The 20,679-nt window shown below is 50.5% G+C and overlaps 1 protein-coding gene across 3 annotated transcripts in view; it reads right to left on the bottom strand.

The window, feature by feature from the left end:
• Positions 1-20,679, bottom strand: part of GCH1 (GTP cyclohydrolase 1) — a 31,081-nt gene continuing 10,402 nt past the window's right edge. The window contains exons 2-7 of one of the 3 annotated variants that reach the window (XR_013228620.1): positions 17,437-17,546; positions 14,186-14,241; positions 8,017-8,048; positions 5,659-5,743; positions 494-3,870; positions 1-349 (exon numbers count right to left, since the gene is read on the bottom strand). Coding sequence is in view for 1 of the 3 variants with exons in the window: in XM_077324039.1 (XP_077180154.1) it covers positions 3,744-3,870; positions 5,659-5,743; positions 8,017-8,048; positions 14,186-14,241; positions 17,437-17,546 (410 nt within the window). In the remaining 2 variants the exon portion in view is untranslated. Of the gene's footprint in view, positions 350-380; positions 3,871-5,658; positions 5,744-8,016; positions 8,049-14,185; positions 14,242-17,436; positions 17,547-20,679 lie in introns of those variants that run through there. The other 2 variants (XR_013228621.1, XM_077324039.1) reach the window with 2 other exon arrangements.

The raw sequence follows: 20,679 nt of genomic DNA, 5'->3' as shown, positions 1-20,679 counted from the left end.
GAAAATGACCAACAACGTATTTTAATCATTTAAATAGAACCAACTTTTACAGGGAGGAGAAGACATTTGACAGACCGCATACGTTGTATATCCACTTACAAGAAGATGCACAGTCAGAGGTCATTTGGGATCAAGTCAAGAATGTCAGCAGTGGCAAAAGTTATAAAGAACATTCACCAAACCATAATGAAGCGTCCAAAAGAAGTTCTAAGGCCACAGAGAACGCATCCCTCCTGGGACTTCCTGGGCACCACCCGAGGGGGGGGGGGAGAGACCAGGAGGAGAAGAGGAAAAGCAGCAGAATGCAGCAGACCTAGAACAACGATTCTCTAGAACAGGGGTAGTCAACCTGTGGTCCTCCAGATGTTCATGGACTACAATTCCCATGAGCCCCTGCCAGCGTTTGCTGGCAGGGGCTCATGGGAATTGTAGTCCATGAACATCTGGAGGACCACAGGTTGACTACCCCTGCTCTGGAAGAGCCTTGGCCAACTTTTAAAAGGTTATTTCCTGCCAGCGTTTGCTGGCAGGGGCTCATGGGAATTGTAGTCCATGAACATCTGGAGGACCACAGGTTGACTACCCCTGCTCTGGAAGAGCCTTGGCCAACTTTTAAAAGGTTATTTCCTGCCAGCGTTTGCTGGCAGGGGCTCATGGGAATTGTAGTCCATGAACATCTGGAGGACCACAGGTTGACTACCCCTGCTCTGGAAGAGCCTTGGCCAACTTTTAAAAGGTTATTTCCAAACGGAACGGGTAGAGAGCAAGGATTCCCAGCTGGGGTTCCGTGGCCGTTTCCAGATGTTTGGGTGGCTGCCTGCCATGACGTGGGGGGGGGCACTGAACAGGGGCTCATGCCAAATTAAGGTTGCTTGTTTTGGGTTAGGAAGCGTCTGCAGATTTGGGGATGGAGCCTGAGGACGGCAGGGACTGGGGGGGGGGGGGCGTGAACAGACTTGAGAGCCCACCTTTGAAAGCAGCCCTTTTCTCCAGTTGTACTGATCCCTGCCATTGCGGGATCACCTTGAAGAGAGGGAGGCCTCCAGGCCACACCTGGAGGTTGGCAACTAGCAATGCAGTTACAACGTTCATACACAGCAGTCAAACGTAGGTGGGACTGTGGCTTGGGGGGGGGGGAGTCGCCACGTCAGTGCTGGTGACCCAGGGAGAGCAGGGGAGGCCTGGCGAGGTCACTTCCTGTGATGGGGCAGTGAAAGTGTCTGGGTGGCATCACTTCTGGGGGCGTGGCCGGGAGGCGTGGCCATCCGACAGCCCTCCCAGGGTTTCTCAAAGCCTTAAAAACATCCCTCCTTAGTCAAGAGGTTAAAAAAGACCAGGGCAGAGGTGGAAGCAACCAACACCTGCTCTCCCTTTTTGGGGATACCCCCCCCAAAAAAAAACAGTGCCTTGAAGACAAGAAGGGACACAGACATGATAAATGTATAAAACTTGTCAACAAAGGGTGGCCAACAATCTGGAGGGGAAGGATGCCCCGCCCCTTTAACAGAGGCATCGTGGGATATGATTGACCTGAGGACATCAGGGACCAAGTAAAGGGGGGGGGGGCATTTTCCCACCCACCCCCTCCAGGTTGTTGGCCGCCCAATTGGCGACAACAGGAAATGGGCAGCCGAAGCTTCGTCATGTATTCAACCTCGGTTAGAGGGGCAGGAGATTTTTCTTCCAGGCCTGTTGGCAACCTGGGTCACCAACCCCACAGATTTGCATGCGCCTCACCAAACGCGTAATCCCCGTGCCAGAAAATGCTTGCCAAACACCGGCTCTCAGCACTAAATGCTTCCCCAGGCTGGTTCTGCATAAGGGGCCGTTTCTCTCGTTATGAACGCTTGCCCTTAACGGGTTTTCTTCCAAAAGTGCAATTCTTTGGCTGCAGTGCTGCTATTCCAGGTAAGCAAAAGGGAGAACCCACAGCCCACCGGGCGGTCCGCAGAAGAAGAAGAAGAGTTGGTTCTTATAGGCCGCTTTTCCCTACCCGAAGGAGGCTAAAAGCGGCTTACAGTCGCCTTCCCATTCCTCTCCCCACAACAGACACCCTGTGGGGTGGGTGAGGCTGAGAGAGCCCTGATATCTCTGCTCGGTCAGAACAGTTTTATCAGTGCCGTGGCTAGCCCAAGGTCACCCTGCTGGTTGCATGTGGGGGAGCGCAGAATCGAACCCGGCATGCCAGATTAGAAGTCGGCACTCCTAACCGCTACACCAAACTGGCAAGAAGAGGGCTTGCTCACAGAAAATGGCACTTCAGCACTGATTCCCCCCCCCCAGCCTGTACATCATAGTGTTACAAACACCGTCCCCCGGACACGGGAGAACACACCGGTAACACACGGCGAGAACCTGATTGAGGTGGGTGTGTTACGAGCACACTCTATGTGGTAGTCAGTAAAGCAAGTTCTGAACTGGAGGCGCCAGGCTAGCCGGATCTTGTCCCATCTCGGAAGCTTAGCAGAGTCATGGCGCTTGGATGGGAGACCACCCAGGAAACTCAAGGTTGCTACAGAGGCAGGCAAAGGACAAACCCTCTAGGTTTGCCCTGTTCTGGATGGCTCAGGCTAGAAGGAGTTCGGTTTTATACCCCGCTTTAGACTGCTTACAAAGCGGCTTCCAATCAACCGCCTTCCGTTCCTCTCCCCACAACAGGCACCCAGCGAGGTAGGTGAGGCTGAGAGAGATCGGAGAGAACTGCTCAGTCAGCACAGCACTATCAGGGCTGGGACTAGCCCAAGGTCACCCAGCTGGCTGCGCATGGGGGAGCGGGGAAATCAAACCTGGCTCACCAGATTAGAAGCTGCCGCTCTGAACCACGACTCCACGCTGGCTCTCTCTACACCATTCTGGCTCAGATTCTGGAAGCTCAGCATGGCTAGCTCTGGATAGGGCTCCAATGGGATAAAGTAATCAACTGTTCTTCGAGGAAGGAAGTATGAGGAGAAATGTGCTTCTCCACTGGCAACAGGAATGGTTCTAGGGCAGGGGTCCCCAACATGGCACCCGTGGGCACCATCGGGCTCCCCAAACCCTTCCCGGCATCTGGCCAGCGTTCTCAGAAAGTGCATGGGGCTTTTGCCCAGTAGGTTTTCTGTCTGGCTGTGCAGTTTTTTTTTTTAAATGTTGTTTTGGCAGCAGCTATCACCGCAGCACAACCATCTTCACTGGGTGACCAGAGGCGAGCTCCATTTTGTGGCTGACTCCGCCTCCTGCGGCAGCCATTTTGTGAATGCGCCCACCATGCTGAGTCAGAATTCTAAAAGGCTTGCCGAGGCCTCTCCTTTTCTCCCCATCCTGAGGGGGTTTGGGGGATACCCCTTCCACCAAACCAGCCGGAACATTCCCGCAAAGCATTTAAAATGATATAAAAGCCCTACTTATTATTTAAGGGACCGACCGAGCCAGCACAGAACACAAAAACGTCCCCGCTGGGAGTGAATCTGCCTCGCAGAACGCTATTTTTTTCAGTCTTATAAAACAAAAACACATGAAACATTTTGGAGACGATTCAAACTTACAGCACGATGGACAGCTGGAGCAATCAGGGACTTTGGTCTGACAATTTTTGGGGGGAAAACAAACAAGGGAGGAAGAGGCTGTTACCAAACGGCTTACACGGAATGTTCAGAGTGACGGTTCAGTCTAAAAAAAGGGAAAGGTAAACAGAGAGCAGAGACCCGGCGGTGACACAGAACAAGACAATCCAGAGGAGCCGTCCCACGTGGAGGGGCGTCCTTCTAGCTGCGGATGAGCGTCAAGAACTCTTCTCGCGTCTTGGGGTCTTCCCGGAATACTCCGAGCATCGTGCTGGTTACAGTCTTACTGTTCATTTTCTGGACCCCACGCATCACCATGCACATGTGCCTAAGAGGGGAAGGGAGGAAGGAGAGGAACACAGGATGTCAGGCAGAGATTGCTAAGCCTCCGGGGAGGGCAGTATATAAACATAATAAATAATTAAATTAAATTACAAATTAAAATTAAATTAAAAATTAAAAAGAGTCTCTTGTGGCGCAGAGTGGTAAGGCAGCAGACATGCAGTCTGAAGCTCTGCCCATGAGGCTGGGAGTTCGATCCCAGCAGCCGGCTCAAGGTTGACTCAGCCTTCCATCCTTCTGAGGTCGGTGAAATGAGTACCCAGCTTGCTGGGGGGTAAACGGTAATGACTGGGGAAGGCACTGGCAAACCACCCCGTATTGAGTCTGCCATGAAAACGCTGGAGGGCGTCAACCCAAGGGTCAGACATGACTCGGTGCTTGCAGAGGGGATACCTTTACCTTAAAAATTAAAAATTAAAAACTAAAAACTTTAAACATTTTTTAAAAATTTTAAAAATTAAAAAATTAAAAACTTAAAAAAATTAAAAAATTAAAATTTTTAAATTTTTTTTTAAAAAAATTAAAAATTAGATAAAATAAAATAAGAACCAGTCCTGGAAATCTGAATGCCCCTGGTTGTGCCGATAACTTCCCCAGTTTGTTTCTTTTATTTATTCATGTATCAGAGTGGAGTGCCTCAGGGATCTGTCCTGGGCCCCGTGTTGTTCAACATATTCATACAAGATTTGGATGAAAGAATAGAGGGGGTGCTTATTACATTTGCAGATGATACTAAACTGGGAGGGGGGAGCAAACACAGCAGAAAACAGAATCAGGATACAGGATGATCTTGACAGGCTGGAAAACTAGGCTAAAATGAATAAAATGAGATTCAATAATGATAAAATGTAAAGTTCTAAATTTAGGCAGGAAAAATCAAATGCTATAAATCCAAGGCTGGGTGAGACCTGTCTTGGCAGTAGTGAAAAGGACCCAGGGGTCTTAGTCGACCAGACACTGAACATGAGTCAGCAGGGTGACTTGGTAGCTAAAAAGGCAAATGGGATTTTGGGCTGTATTCAAAGCAGTATAGTATCCAGATCACACGAGGTGATGTTACCACTTTACTCCGTTCTGGTTCGACCTCGCTTGGAGTCCTGTGTTCAGTTTTGGACACCCCAGTTGAAGAGGGATGTAGACAAACTGGAGCGTGTCCAAAGGAGGGCAGCAAGGATGCTGAGGGGTTTGGAGACCAAGACGTAGGAGGAAAGGTTGGGGGAGCTTGGTCTGTTTAGCCTGGAGAGGAGATGACTAAGAGGTGATATGATAACCATCTTCAAATTCTATGGAGCAGATTTATTTTCTGTTGCCCCAGCGGGTCAGGCCAGAACCAATGGGTTGAAATTAATTCAAAAGAATTTTTGGCTAAATATCCAGAGGTTCCTCAGCAGAACAGGCTTCCTCGGGAGGTGGTGGGTTGTCCTTCTTTTAAAGTTTTCCAGTAGAGGCTAGAGTCATCTGACAGAAATGTCGATTTTATGAACTTAGGCAGATTGTGAGTGGGTGGGCAGGTAGTTTTGAGTTCCTGTATTGTCCATGGGGGTGGACTAGATGACCCTGGAGGTCCCTTCCAACTTTATGAGTCTAGGACTCATAGTCACTGCTCGCGCTAAGGGCCTTGTGGCAATGCACAACATTAAAACCAACTGAAAACAAATAACAAATAACATTAAATCCAATCAGGCAAATCATGAAAACAAATAACATTAAAACCATGGAAACAAGTAACATAAAATATTAGAATATGTGGCCAAAATGTACTGGGCAAACTTACGTTGCTTCAACCACCACCCCGACACCAGCGGGCTTTAAGGCTTCCGTGATGGCCACGGCTATCTGTTTCGTAAGGCGCTCCTGAACTGTAGCAAGACATAAAGACCAAGAAAGAAAAGTTCTCAACAGGCCAGGGACTAAAGATGTCTTGCAGAGGTCATTGTGCTAATCGTCAGTAAAAGGTAAAGGTAAAGGTATCCCCTGTGCAAGCACCGGGTCATGTCTGACCTTTGGGGTGACGCCCTCTAGCGTTTTCATGGCAGACTCAATACGGGGTGGTTTGCCAGTGCCTTCCCCAGTCATGACCGTTTACCCCCCAGCAGCAAGCTGGGTACTCATTTTACCGACCTCGGAAGGATGGAAGGCTGAGTCAACCTTGAGCCGGCTGCTGGGATTGAACTCCCAACCTCATGGGCAGACAGTTTCAGACAGCATGTCACTGCCTTACCACTCTGCGCCACAAGAGGCTCATAATCGTCAGTAGAAGAGCTCGATTCAAGTCCCAGAGGACCTTAGAAATCAACACGATTCGAGAGTAGAAGAGTCAAAGCTTCCTTCATCAGATACAAGCAGGAAAGAAGATCCCCGAGTCTTTATATCCCAAGTTAAAGGTAGGAAGGGCATTCGAAGAGGTACTCAGGAGGCAGAGGTACAGTGGAAAGTGGAATTGGCTTGCTTTTCGGCCCCCACGCATTCCCCCTCTGCTTAAAATTTCATTTCCATTTACAATCCGGAGGGTCAGCGGTAATCACAGAAAAGCTGGTGACAAAGTGTGTTGTAACTCTGATTCTATGATTGTGTGGAAAAACTCTTTTGTCCCAGTCAGAAGGGCTTTTCCACAGAATCACAGAGTTGGAAGGGACCTCCTGGGTCATCTAGTCCAACCCCCTGCACTATGCAGGACACTCACATCCCTCTCACTCATCCACTGTCATCTGCCACCCCCTTGAACAGAGAATCAGCCTCTCCATCTGATGGCTCTCCAACCTCTGCTTTAAAAAAAATTCCAAAGATGGAGAACCCAACAGGCTTCCTTGGGAGGTGGTGGGTTCTCCATCTCTGGAGATTTTTAAGCAGAGGCTGGAGAGCCATCCGACGGAGAGGCTGATTCTGTGAAGGTTCAAGGGGGTGGCAGGTGACAGTGGATGAGCGAGAGGGTTGTGAGTGTCCTGCACAATGCAGGGGGTTGGACTAGATGACCCAGGAGGTCCCTTCCAACTCTAGGATTCTAAATTCTGTCTCAACATCTGCAAGAAGTTCTTGACAGTTAGAGCGGTTTCTCAGTGGAACAGGCTTCCTCGGGAGGTGGTGGGTTCTCCATCTCTGGAGATTTTTAAACAGAGGCTGGAGAGCCATCTGACGGAGAGGCTGATCCTGTGAAGGCTCAAGGGGGTGGCAGGTGACAGTGGATGAGAGGTGCAGGGGTTGGACAGGAGGTTGGACTAGATGACCCAGGAGGGAGAAACCCTTCTGACTGGGACATGAGTGCTCAGAGAATCCCATTCCAATTTGGATCTGACAAAGTGAGCTTTGACTCTTGAAAGTTCACACTCCCCAAATCCAGGTGCTATCGGACTTGAATCTAGTTGTTCTATTGGTGAAAAATGGATTTGCAGAGAGTTCTTGGCCAGAAGCAACAATTCTCAGTGAAGGAGGGTAACTTTTTATTTTTTTAAGTTTTCATAGTAATCGGCTTTATTCACCTATCACGGGGATTCCCACCCTTTCGGGGCCTGTGGCCATCTTTGGAATTCTTCCAAGGGCCGGTGGGCCTAACCACAAAACGGCTGCCCCGGGAGGCAGAGCCAAAATCAGGGAGCGAGGATGTGCGTACATCTCACAGTAACTCTTCCAACGTTTTGGGCCGAAGCCCCGTTTCTCCGGGATATTTTTAAATCTGCACACCCTGTCAGGTCTCAAGTGACCAACCAGAAGCCCTGATGGCCAAAAGCCACACTGGGCCCAGCCCTCCTTCTAATAACACTTTCAAGAAAGGCATCAGTAGGTGCCATGGAGCCCCCGGGCACCAGGTTGGGGACCCCTTAAATAGCACATTTTTATCCCTCCCTTCCTTTGAGGGGCTCACAGCAGCATGCGTTATCCTCCTCTCTTCCAGTGTATCCTCAGTACAACCCTGCGAGGTAGATCAGGCTGAGAGAGAGAGGGAGAACGACTGACCCAAATGTCACCCAGGAGAATTTCATGTTGATACCAAGTCATGAATCTGCTTTCAATCAGATTAGCAAACTGCCTGGTGCTGCTCTGGCCGATTTGTTTACAAGCCACGCAGTATCCCACGCCCAATCCTGCCCTCCCTGGCTAAGATGCACTTTCTCTGGCACAAATGGAGATTACTTACCCTGTAACCTTCTGCTGTATATTTCCACAATCCTGAAGGGAGGGGGGGAGAGAAAGAGAAGGAAACCTCAGTTAACAGCGCTGTCTTTTAGGTGCAAAATAGCCTATTTAATAGCCTTGATATTTAATTTTTGCAAAAAAATGATTTAATCCCCTCCCCCACGGGGCCTGAAGACTCAATAAAAAGGTAAAGGTAAAGGTATCCCCTGTGCAAGCACCGAGTCATGTCTGACCCTTGGGGTGACGCCCTCTAGCGTTTTCTTGGCAGACTCAATACGGGGTGGTTTGCCAGTGCCTTCCCCAGTCATTACCATTTACCCCCCAGCAAGCTGGGGACTCATTTTACTGACCTCGGAAGGATGGAAGGCTGAGTCAACCTTGAGCCGGCTGCTGGGATCAAACTCCCAACCTCATGGGCAAAGCTTTCAGGCGGCTGCCTTACCACTCTGCGCCACAAGAGGCTCTTGAAGACTCAATACAGTTGACCAAATGGGACATCCGGGGACCAACGCATGAAGGTTTGAGAAGTCTGAACCACCAGAAAGAAGAAGAGTTGGCCTTTATACCACATTTTCACTGCCCAAATGAGTCTCAAAGCAGATTACGATCACCTCTCCCCACAACAGACACCCTGTGAGGTAGGTGGGGCTGAGAGAGGTCTAAGAGAACGCCTCTAAGAGAACTGTGACTGGCCCAAGGTCACCCAACTGGCTGCAAGTGGAGGAGCGGGGAATCAAACCCTGTTCTCCAGATTAGGGGCTGCCGCTCTTCACTACTGCAACAAGAAGTGACGCAGAGCAGAAATATTCATGTGACACCTTAAGCCAGGGGTAGTCAAACTGCGGCCCTCCAGATGTCCATGGACTACAATTCCCAGGAGCCCCCTGCCAACATTCGCTGGCAGGGGACTCCTGGGAATTGTAGTCCATGGACACCTGGAGGGCCGCAGTTTGACTACTCCTGCCTTAAGCAGGCTATCCCAACCAGGATTTTATGAAACCCTGGGGTTTCCCAAATGGGTGGAGGTCAATTTATATCGGTGCGATTCGGTTCGTGCAATTCGGTTCGGCCGGTCTGAAAAGTACCCAAATCAATGTTGATTCTGACCACTTTTGGACTATTCTGGTCCGAACTGGCCTTCCCCGAACGTTAAAATGCCTGAATCAGCCTGGGCCGAATCACTGAACCATGATTCGGGGCGATTCACCCATGCGGAGATTAGGCAGTTTAAACGGACTGAAATGTTGCATTTCGGTCAATTCCATGGGCTGGGAAGGGCAGAGATTTGAGGCAGAGGCCCCAAATTTAAAGTCTAGCTACAGGAGCCTCTCCTAAAAAAAAAAAAAAAAAACATGTTGCAAAGAGACTGAATCCAGGGGTCCAATGTTACAGGCACCCAAGGGGGTTTTAATGGGGTTTTTTACTGGGATTTTATTCAGAATATTGTAACCTGCCACGAGCCGTTTGGGAGTGGCAGGTAATAAGTCAATAATAATAATAATAATAATAATAATAATAATAATAATAATGAGGAGGAGGAGGAGGAGGAGGAGGAGGAAGAGGAAGAGAAGGAAGAGGATAACCCTATCCACAGAGACCCCAATCCCATGGCCAAGTGACCCCCCCCACCAAAAATCCGACCATCTAGCCATTCCCGTGGGAAGGACTTCTCCCGTAAGCCCTGCCTGGGGTCACGTCCCTCTCCACTCGCCACCTGCTCGGATGGCTCAGCTGCTCGGCATCATGAGCCACTTAGCCCTAAGTGACGTATCGATCAGCCAGAGCTGGGAAGAAAATTACCAGTTTCCAGAGCGGTCATTAGCTGCTGAAAGAGGCCCATTGGATGCAAGTGACAATTCCACTCTCGAGCGCTTTCCTGGGGCCCCCACAATTGAGAAATAATTGTGGCCAAGGCAGACCACGCATTCCCAACCACTGACCCCCCCCCCCAAGTGCAGACCAACAGGGGAGAACAGAGGCGGTCTGAAGCCCCTCCAGAAATGCAAAACGGCCAATGTCTCCACTACGGCAGAAATAACGTTGCCTCGTAGGCGTACGGACAGAGACAAATGCCAGCGATTAACCCGGCTGGCCCTCCAATCCTCTACATCTGGAAAGTCAATACCTTTTGCTAAGCGAGTGAATCATCAAATGCCAAAAAGCCGGAAGGCCTCTGTTAACGCAAGGGACGACAGGGAGGCCGGAACGCCAAAGTCAATCACAGAACACAACTGGTCGTTCAACACGGTAACGACAACCCTGCGGGATCAGGAGGCCCGAAACTCTCTCTCAAATGAAGCTGCCTACTACTGATGCTGACCATCAGCTCACTGGGGTCAGGAGGGTCAACTCAGACAGGCAGTTGCTCTCCGGGATCTCAGGCTGCGCTCTTTCCCGTCACTTACTGCTTGGCCCATTTGGCTGGAGAAGCCGGGGATTGAACCCAGGACCTTCTGCAGGCAAAGCGGAGGTTCTTCCTCGGAGCCAAAGCCTCTCAAAAGTAATCAGGGAGATAGCACAAAGGGAAAGTTCTTCCCTGTTGGCATTCAGAAGCATACTGCTCCCCTCCCAAGAACCTGTTTGCTCCTTTAGACGAGCAGATCAGAAGACCATCTAGTTGTCAAGCGCTGAGAGAACTCACAACTAGCTTCTTAATAATCAGAAAGCTTTATTGAGAAGTACTACACGCATCAAGACTGGCGAAGTCAAATCTGACCTGAGTACAGATTTGCTTCTTCTTATCAATACAATTCTCCCGCTCAAAACTTGAAAGTTCCCAAGGGAGGGGAGAAGGAGAGAAGAGGCACATGCAATTAAAACAGTGATACATTCTCATGGCCTTGACTGGGTGATAGCGAAACCGGGCCCAGCCGAGAGGCCTCAACAAGTGATAAGAGTTACAACAACATATATTTCACTTTTAATTGTTAGCATGAATACAGGACCTGTAGCAACCAGGCGCCAAGCAATATAACTGTCATGGAAGAACTCAGGCTAATTTATGACAGAGATTCTACAATCCTGACACTAGTCCAATTTCATAAGAGCCCTGCTGGATCAGACCACAGTCCATCTAATCTAGCATCCTGCTTCAAACAGGGGACAGCCAATCCCTCTGGAGGGCCAACAACAGGGAAGGGAGGCCAAGGTTGGAGGAGGACACAGCCAGGAGCTGTACAGGCAACCTGATTGGCCAGGAAGTGCTAAGGCCTAGCTCCTCCCACCACCCCCTTACTGTTTTATTTATATGGTACAGATGGTACAGATACAGATACAGTTGAATAATGGGATGGGGACTTTCTGCCTTTCCTTTCCTGTACTAGATCATTGAACACTCAGTATCACTGACCCAGAAAGAGTTCTTCACACAATGGAATTTGTCAGCCTGAGGAACCGTAAGTGCTGCTAGTTGAGACAACGATAAGAAAAGATCTCTATACCCTTTGTTTAACCTCCTCGCTGGCCCCTGTGTGAGACAGGAGGCTGGACTGGAGGGACCCCTGGTCTGACCCAGCAGGACTCTCCTGATGTTCTTAGGAAGGCCTCGGCCTCTCTGCCCTGTTGCTGGCCCTCCAGAGGAAGTGGCTGGCCCCTGTGTGAGACAGGAGGCTGGACTGGATGGACCCCTGGTCTGACCCAGCAGGGCTCTCCTGATGTCCTTAGGAAGGCCTCGGCCTCTCTGCCCTGTTGCTGGCCCTCCAGAGGAACTGGCTGGCCCCTGAGTGAGACAGGAGGCTGGACTGGATGGACCCCTGGTCTGACCCAGCAGGGCTCTCCTGATGTCCTTAGGAAGGCCTCGGCCTCTCTGCCCTGTTGCTGGCCCTCCAGAGGAACTGGCTGGCCCCTGTGTGAGACGGGAGGCTAGACTGGAGGGACCCTGGTCTGACCCAGCAGGGCTCTCCTGATGTCCTTGTGCTTCGGCCCTAGACAATCTTTCCTAGAGATGGGGAATCTGGGACCATATCCCAGGCAGCCTCACCAGAGATTTTTATTACAGCTTTATGATGGCTGATTTGCAGACTCTTTTTGATCATTTCCGTCCAGCATCGCATCCTTCAGCACTGGAGACTTCTTCCCATCCACATAACCCCATCGAATTTTCAGAGCCATCACTGGATCATCTCTGCAAAAGGCCAGCCTCCCAGGGGCGTGTGCCAGCGTTCCGGTTACAACATCCCTCCCGGCTAACGGCCTTTGAGAGACAGGCCGAAGTTTCCAAAGTGAATCACAATTGCTTTGAATTCCCCTCTGAGATTCACGGGCAGAGTCTGATCCCTGCGAGTGACAATTAGACATTTGAAAAGTCAGAGTTAATTGAGCTACTCACAATAGCAGAAGGGGGCTTTTAAAGGGGATGAGCTGAGACCACAAGAATCTGAGTTGCAAATGGCAAATTTCTGCTTCAGAAGTGTGTGTTTGTGTGTGTGGGGGGAGATTTCAATCAGGTTTACAAGGAAACCATTTTAGCAATTCACTTTTTACCAGCTAGATATCAGGAAAAGAATTTTTGCAGTGGAATTGGCTGCCTAAGGAGGTGGGGAGCTCCCCCTCACTGGCCATCCTCAAGCAGCAGCTGGACAGATCCTTCTCCTGGATGCTGGAGGCTGATCCTGCACTGAGCAGGGGGTGGGGCTAGCTTACAGTCGCCTTCCCTTTCCTCTCCCCACAACAGACACCCTGTAAGGGAGGTCAGGCTGAGACAGCCCTGATATTACTGCTCAGTCAGAACAGCTTTACCAGGGCTGTGACTAGTCCAACGTCACCTAGCTGGCTGCATGTGGAGGAGTGGGGAATCAAACCCGGCTCCCCAGATTAGAAGTCTGCACTCCTAACCACTACACCAAGCTGGTAGTGGCCTCTAATCTGGAGAACTACGTTTGGTTCCCCACTCCTCTTCCACAAGCAGGCAAGTGGGTCACCTTGGGCCAGTCCCAGTTCTCTCAGAACTCTCTCAGCCCCACCTTATGAGCAACAGCTTATAATCTGGTGAGCCGGGGTTGATTTCCCCGCTCCTCCATATGCAGCCAGTTGGGTAACCTTGGGCTTATTGCCATCCTATTAGTGCTGTTCTCTCAGAGGAGTTCTCTCAGAGCCCTCAGCCCCACCTTCCTCACAGGGTGTCTGTCGTGGGGAGAGGAAAGGGAAGGTGAATGGAAGCCGCTTTGAGACTCCTTCGGGTAGAGAAAAGCGGCATACAAGAACCAACTCTTCAACCATGACACCAAGCTGGGGGGGGGGAGCACATCTGCCTTTGAGGAATGAAACTGTGGTCACCGTGGGTGGGCAGGTATTTGTGAGTTCCTGCATTGTGCAGGGGGTGGACTAGATGAACCTGGAGGTCCCAATTCCATGATTCTAGGTGATCATAAGCCACTTTGAAACGCCTTTGGCGTACAGATCAACTCTTATAGCAGTGAAATTTGGGTGCGTAGCCATGTTGGTTTGAAGCAGCGGAACAAAATCTGAGTCCAATGTTACTTTTAATACCAGGCAAGTGAGGGTGAGCTTTCATGTGCAGGCATGCTTCCTCATATCTAGCTCACCCCTAGAATAAAACGTGCTCAGTCTTAAAGGTGCCACTGGACGCAGATTTTGTTCTTATAGCAGTGGTCCCCAACTTTTTGATAGGGTGACCCAGAAGTGGAAATCTACTCTGTACGGTTATCCACCCTGGTTGGGAAAACAGTCTCCGAAAGCACCAATAGCCTTTTTAAAAAGTCACTGTGGCTAGGCAGGAACTCAGAAATAACAACAACAACAACAAAACCCACACAAAGCATCAACTAGAACAATAGTACAGACACCACGGAACCTGCACTGCAAACTCCAAACCAACAAAATCGGCTTTGGGAGAAAAAACAGAGAAAGGAAGGGAGAACTGCAGATTATCACTGGCTCTGTGGCCCACACACTGATGCCGGCAGAGACTGCCATCCAGGATTAACGGTGACCCAGACATGCCTGGCTCTGTGGCATGTGCAGGACAGGTGTACCCACCGCGGACTGCTTTATGCCTAGCAGGAGCATCAGCCGAACTACGGCAGATCAAGAGGCGACCAGCCACTCCCTGGAAATGGGCCAAGGAGGTCAGACTCTCCAAGCTGCATGCGCTTAGCCACCTGGGATTAACAAGAGTAATCAGCATTACTTTAATTACCTGCGGCTCTTACCTGGCCAGCTTGCTGAGGCCGAGGACTTGTTTGTTAGGGAGGTAACCTATGTGGACCTGGAAAAGAAGGAGAAACAGCCGTGAGGAAGAGGTCAAAGCCCTCCCTTCTGGGCACAGAAATCAGACGGGGGAACTTCCGCCTGCTAAGTGGTTACTCTGTTCTTGAGCCTCAGCCTCTCACATGAAGGCTCCTTGTACTGAATCAGGGTTTCGGCCCATCAAGGTCAGGATTGTCTACTCAGACAGGAAGGTGCTCTTGGGGGGGCGGGGCGGGTCTCAGGCAGAGGTCTTCCCCATCCCCTCCTGCCTGGTCCTTTGAACTGGAGATGCCGGGGATTGAACCGGAGACCTTCTGCATGCCAAGCCAAGGCTCTGCCACTGAGCCACATCCCCTCTCCATGGCTCTGTAGGGTCTCAGGCGGAGGTCTTTCCCATCCCCTCCTGCCGGGTCCTTTGAATCGGAGATGCCGAGAATTGAACCTGGGACCTTTTGCGTGCCAAGTGGAAGCTCTGCCCCAAAGCCACGGCTGCTACTCCTTTAGCTGGAGGAAAAACGGGTATGTATGGGTTTTCTGCCCCACGTTGAAGTCAGACGGGAACTGGAGGTTTCCCTCCCAAAACAACTGATCTCCAGAATATGAAGAAGCTGACCTGGTTTTTATACCCCACTTTTGCATTCCCGAAAGAGTTTCAAACATCTTTCCTTTCCTGTCCCCGCAACAGAAATCCTCTAAGGTGGGGCTGAGAGAGAGGACGACCTGATTTGTATACCCTGCTTTTCACCGCCAAAAGGAGTATCAAAGCGGCTTACAATCGTCTTTCCTTCCTCTCCCCACAACAGACAACCTGTGAGGTAAGTGGGGCTGAGAGAGCTCTAAGAGAACTGCTCTAACAGGACTATGACTGAGCTAAAGTCTCCCAGCTGGCTGCATGTGGAGGAGTGGGGAATCAAACCTGGCTATCCAGCTTAGAAGTTGCCTGCTCCTCTTAACCACTACACTAGGCATGGCCAAACTGCTGGCAAGGACTCATGGGAATTGTAGTCCATGGACATCTGGAGAGCCAGAGTTTGGCCACCCCTGCATGACACGAAGCTGGCACTCATTAAGAAATTGTGCCTATTTCTCAGCATGTGACTTCGGGGGAGAATATCTGCCTTTGAGGAGGAGAACATAATGTCCCTCATTAGGAGTCGACTGAAATTTGCAGACAGAATTGGGGAGCAAATCTGCATACGTCGCTTCCTGCAGATTGGCTGTGGGGTACCTCACAGGGTTGTAGAATCATAGAATTGGAAGGGACCTCCTGGGTCATCTAGTCCAACCCCCTGCACTATGCAGGACACTCCCAACCCTCTTGCTCATCCACTGTCACCTGCCACCCCCTTGAACCTTCACAGAATTAGCCTCTCCGTCAGATGGCTCTCCAGCCTCTGTTTAAAAACCTCCAAAGATGGAGAACCCACCACCTCCCGAGGAAGCCTGTTCCACTGAGGAACCGCTCTACCTGTCAGGAACTTCTTCCGGAGGTTTAGACAGAATTTCTTTTGAATTAATTTCATCCCATTGGTTCTGGTCCGTCCCTCTGGGGCAAGAGAGAACAACTCTGCTCCATCCTCTACATGGCAGCCTTTTAAATACTTGAAGGTGGTTATCAGATCCCCTCTCAGTCGTCTCCTCTCCAGGCTAAACAGACCAAGCTCCCCCAACCTTTCCTCAGACGTCTTGGTCTCCAAACCCCTCACCATCTTTGTTGCCCTCCTCTGGACACGCTCCAGTTTGTTCACATCCCTCTTCCACTGGAGTGTCCAAAACAGAGCACAGGACTCCAAGTGAGGCCGAACCAGAGCAGAGTAAAGTTGTTTTCAAGATTAAAATTTAGAGCAGAGACTTTGGTATGCTTTGAGTCCCCTGAAGGAAGGGAAAATGTACTCGGCAGAGATCTCTCCAGCCTGGGTACCCTCCGCATGAACAGAAGGAAAGCTGATAAGACGAACTCGGATCTATTTCATTTGCAAGTACAGACAGCGAAGCTTCCGGGCAACCCAGGTTCTGGGATTACTGCGAGGAAAAGACAGTTGTCTCTTTTCCAAGAAGCTGGAACTGCTTAACAATTAAAAAAGAAACAGTTCCCCGATACTTGGAAAAACCACAGAATGTGCTTCACACAGAGAAAAGAGTCTTGTGGACACAGGGATGAGAAGGCATTTTTTAAAAACCTCTAATTTCCTTCCACATGCAGACCCAATGATGTTAATTTATAATTTATTTCCCCTTATATATCTCTGTGTACAAAACAAATGAGACCTGGGAATTCAGAGGAGTGAGTATAACAATCCGGCAAACACTGTAATGATATTTGGACCAATATTCCGGACAAGCTCTGCACAGAATTTCCTGCATTCTGCAGGGGGTTGGACTAGATGACCTTGGTGTTCCGTATTCTATGAGAAGCAGAAGCACTTGGCATAAACACACAGAGCATTTCCCAACACTGCATCATTACTTCTTGCTGAGGAGCAAGAAGCAACACCATCTTGCTGTGCGGTGCTCTAGGATTTCCCTTAATCTCTATGGTAAAAAAAAAACATTTGCTTTTTATACCCCCACTTGTTTCAAAGCGGCTTACAATCACCTTTCCCTTCTCATACCACAACAGACACCCTGTGAGGGAGGGGAGGCTGAGAGAGCCCTGATATTACGGTTCTTATATGCCGCTTTTCTCTACCGGAAGGAGTCTCAAAGGGGCTTACATTTGCCTTCCCTTCCTCTCCCCACAACAGAGTGGGTGAGGCTGAGAGAGCTTTGAGAGAACTGTGTTGCAAGAATAGCTTCCCACAGGGCCGTGACGGGCCCAAGGTCACCCAGCTGGCTGCACACGGAGGAGCGAGGAATCAAACCCGGCTCGCCAGCTTAGAAGCTCTTACCTACCACTTCATGCACTGATGGGTCCGTCACACCTAGCAATGCCCCCCTCCCAAAGGACATCCTGTCCCCTAAAATAACCCCTGCCAATCCTCCAACCCAGGGGTAGTCAAACTGCGGCCCTCCAGATGTCCATGGACTACAATTCCCATGAGCCCCCGCCAGCATTTGCTGGCGGGGGCTCCTGGGGATTGTAGTCCATGGACATCTGGAGGGCCGCAGTTTGACTACCCCTGCGCTAACCAGTCCCGAACGGCTCCAGCAGAGTCACAGTGGAAGCCCCCCGGCCAACTCATTACGGTTCACAGGAGGGGAGGCATGAAATTACCTTTCCAATGAACGGGACCAAGTGGTGTTCACACAGGGAGAACATGTCGATGTCCTTCACGATCACCATTTCGTCGTGGTCTTCGTCAAATATGGCGTCGTTTAAGACGTCTGAAAAGAAACCAGAGGCATTAGCCGGAACGGACCACGCCGAGAACACCCGGACAAGGACAAACGGCCTTCTATGAAACCAGACCCCTGGTGCATCCCAGTCGGTATCGCCTGCTCAGGCTGGCAGCAGGTCCCCAGGGTCACAGGGTGAGATCTTTCCAATCATCTACTACCTGGTCTTTTCAACTGGAGATGCCGGGGATTGAACCGGGGACCTTCTGCATGCCAAGCAGAGGCTCTGCCACTGAGCCATGGCCCCTCCCTGATAAATATGAACACAGGAAGCTGCTTGTCAGATCTTTGGTCTATCAAGGTCAGTCTTTCCCATCCCCTCCTGCCTGGTCCTTTTAAATGGAAATGCTGGGGATTGAACCGGGGTCCTTCTGCATGCCAAGCAGAGGCTCTTCCACAGAACCCAGGGTCTCAGATCAAAGTCTTTCCCATCCCCTCCTGCCTGGTCCTTTTAACTGGAGATGCTGGGGATTGAACCTGGGACCTTCTGCATGCCAAGCAGAGGCTCTGCCACTGAGCCATGGCCCTTCCCTAATAAATATGAGCACAGGAAGCTGCTTCTACTAAGTCAGTTCATTGGTCTATCCAGGTCAGACTTTCCCATCCGCTCCTGCCTGGTCCTTTCAACTGGAGATGCCAGGGATTGAACCGGGGACCTTCAGGGCTTTCACACCACTTGGGACCTTCTGCATACCAGAATCTCAGACATAGGTCACCTCCTGCCTGGTCCTTTTAAATGGAGATGATTGAACCGGGGACCTTCTGCATGCCAGGCAGAGGCTCTGCCACTGAGCCACGGCCCTTCCCTGAACACAAGAAGTGGCTTCTCCCCCCCCCCCCCAAGGCATCCAGACAAAGAGGGAATGAGCTCTAGAGACAAATTTTAGCCCCATCGATTTTCATTTCCCGCATCCCTCCAAAACCCTGATGTAAGAACAAAGGACTGGGGCGGGGGAGAGACCCACAGTCCAGCCCTGGTAAAAAAAAAAAAACACTTCCCTTCTGATCTCTGGGTGACTAAACAAGCCAACATATAAATCGGCCGCCTCTTCTTTTACGGCTTCCTCTGACACACACGCGGATGCCACCCGCGCCAGCGCCAGCGCATAGGCTTATGCGCTGCCATTTGCGGCCGATAGCATCTTGCTATCGCAGAGGGTTTTTAATTTCCTGTGCACCACGAGGCAGACACAGGTAACCCTGGCGACCGGGGACGAAGACGTAAGGTCGGCTTTGTTGTTCCATCACCACGAAGGGATTTGGGGAGTGACTCAAAATGGCAGCGGCAAGAAAACTCCCCATTTCCCAGAAGCCACCGATCCTCCTAGCAACTAAATTCGTACATGCCCTGGCAGATTTTTCCGGGATCTTTTTTGGGGCAAAAGCAGAGAGGTGCCAGCTTCCAGGTAGCACAGAGAACTCCTGGCATGAGAGCCAGTTTGCGGTTGTTGTCAAGAGCGGCGGCCTCAGATCTTGAGAACCAGGTTCGATTCACCGCTCTTCCTCCACATGCAGCCACCAGAGTGACCTTGGGCCATCCCAGCTCTGTCGGAACTCTCTCAGCCTCACCTGGGGATCCCCTGGAAATACAGCTCATCTCCAGGCAACAAAGATATATATGATTTATAAAGGATTTGGATGAGGGAATAGAGGGGGGTACTTATTAAATTTGCAGATGATACTAAACTGGGAGGGGTAGCAAACACAACCGAAGACAGAATCAGAATACAGGATAATCCTGTTCCTGGCCGTTAGAGCGGTTTCTCAGTGGAACAGGCTTCCTCAGGAGGTGGTGGGTTCTCCATCTTTGGAGATTTTTAAGCAGAGGCTGGAGAACCATCTGACGGAGAGGCTGATTCTGTGAAGGGTCAAGGGGGTGGCAGGTGACAGTGGATGAGTGATGGGGTGGTGAGTGTCCTGCACAGTGCAGGGGGTTGGACTAGATGACCCAGGAGGTCCCTTCCAATTCTATGATTCTAGATTCCATCTAAAAATCCAGAAGAAGTTCCTGACAGTTAAAGCGTTTCCTCAGTGGAACAGGCTTCCTCAGAAGGTGGTGGGTTCTCCATCTTTGGAGATTTTTACACAGGGGCTGAAGAGCCATCTGACAGAGAGGCTGATTCTGTGAAGGTTCAAGGGGGTGGCAGGTGACAGTGGATGAGCGAGAGGGTTTTGAGTGTCCTACATAGTGCAGGGGGTTGGACTAGATGACCCAGGAGGCCCCTTCCAACTCTAGGATTCTATGATTCTAAATTCCGTCTCAACATCCGGAAGAAGTTCCTGACAGTCAGAGCAGTTCCTCAGTGGAACAGGCTTCCGTGGGAGGTGGTAGGTTGTCCATCTTTGGACATTTTTAAACAGAGGCTGGAGAGCAATCTGACAGAGAGGCTGATTCTGTGAAGGTTCAAGGGGGTGGCAGGTGACAGTGGATGAGCGAGAGGGTTTTGAGTGTCCTGCATAGTGCAGGGAGTTGGACTAGATGACCCAGGAGGTCCCTTCCAACTCTATGATTCTATGGTTCTAAGATCAGTTCTCCTGGAGAAAAGGACTGCTTGGGAGGGTGAACTCCAACTGCCCTGAGCCATATGGGAGGGTGGTATAAAAATCCAAGAAAATAATTAAAATAAATAGCATCATACTTCACTCAGGTCCCTCCCGTCCCAGATCCTGCCCACTCTGGGCTCCACCCCGCAAGTCTTTCCCAACCCAGAACAAGTAACCCCATCCCAACCCCATGGTCAACAGAGAGAGCTTCGTCTCTCAAAAGCTAATACTCCAAAAATCTGATTGATCCCTAGGTTGCTACTGGATGTGAACCTAACTTTTCCAGGTTCGATGAATATCTTCTGAAAGCAAGAATGTGCAGGAGAAATTTAAGAACTCCCCGTTCAAGTGAACGGATCTCAAAAGCACGTAATTTAGGCTGGATCGTGCCCTAACCTTTTCTCATAGTCTAGGGCCAATGTCACCTCTGCCCCGTAAACAAGCCCCTGTAGGCCTCTCCTACACCATCGACGTCACAGCCGCTGGCCTTTGCACCCCCACCGGTGGAACATGGATGAAGCAGGAAGGGGGGAATCACGATCCACGGAAATGACACCACGCAAAAGCATACAGCACA

The sequence above is a fragment of the Paroedura picta genome, chromosome 2 (assembly GCF_049243985.1).
Source record: "Paroedura picta isolate Pp20150507F chromosome 2, Ppicta_v3.0, whole genome shotgun sequence".
NCBI classification, from domain to species: Eukaryota; Metazoa; Chordata; class Lepidosauria; order Squamata; family Gekkonidae; genus Paroedura; species Paroedura picta.
Note: the sequence above shows the minus strand (reverse complement) of the source record. Positions and strands in the feature narration are given on the sequence as shown.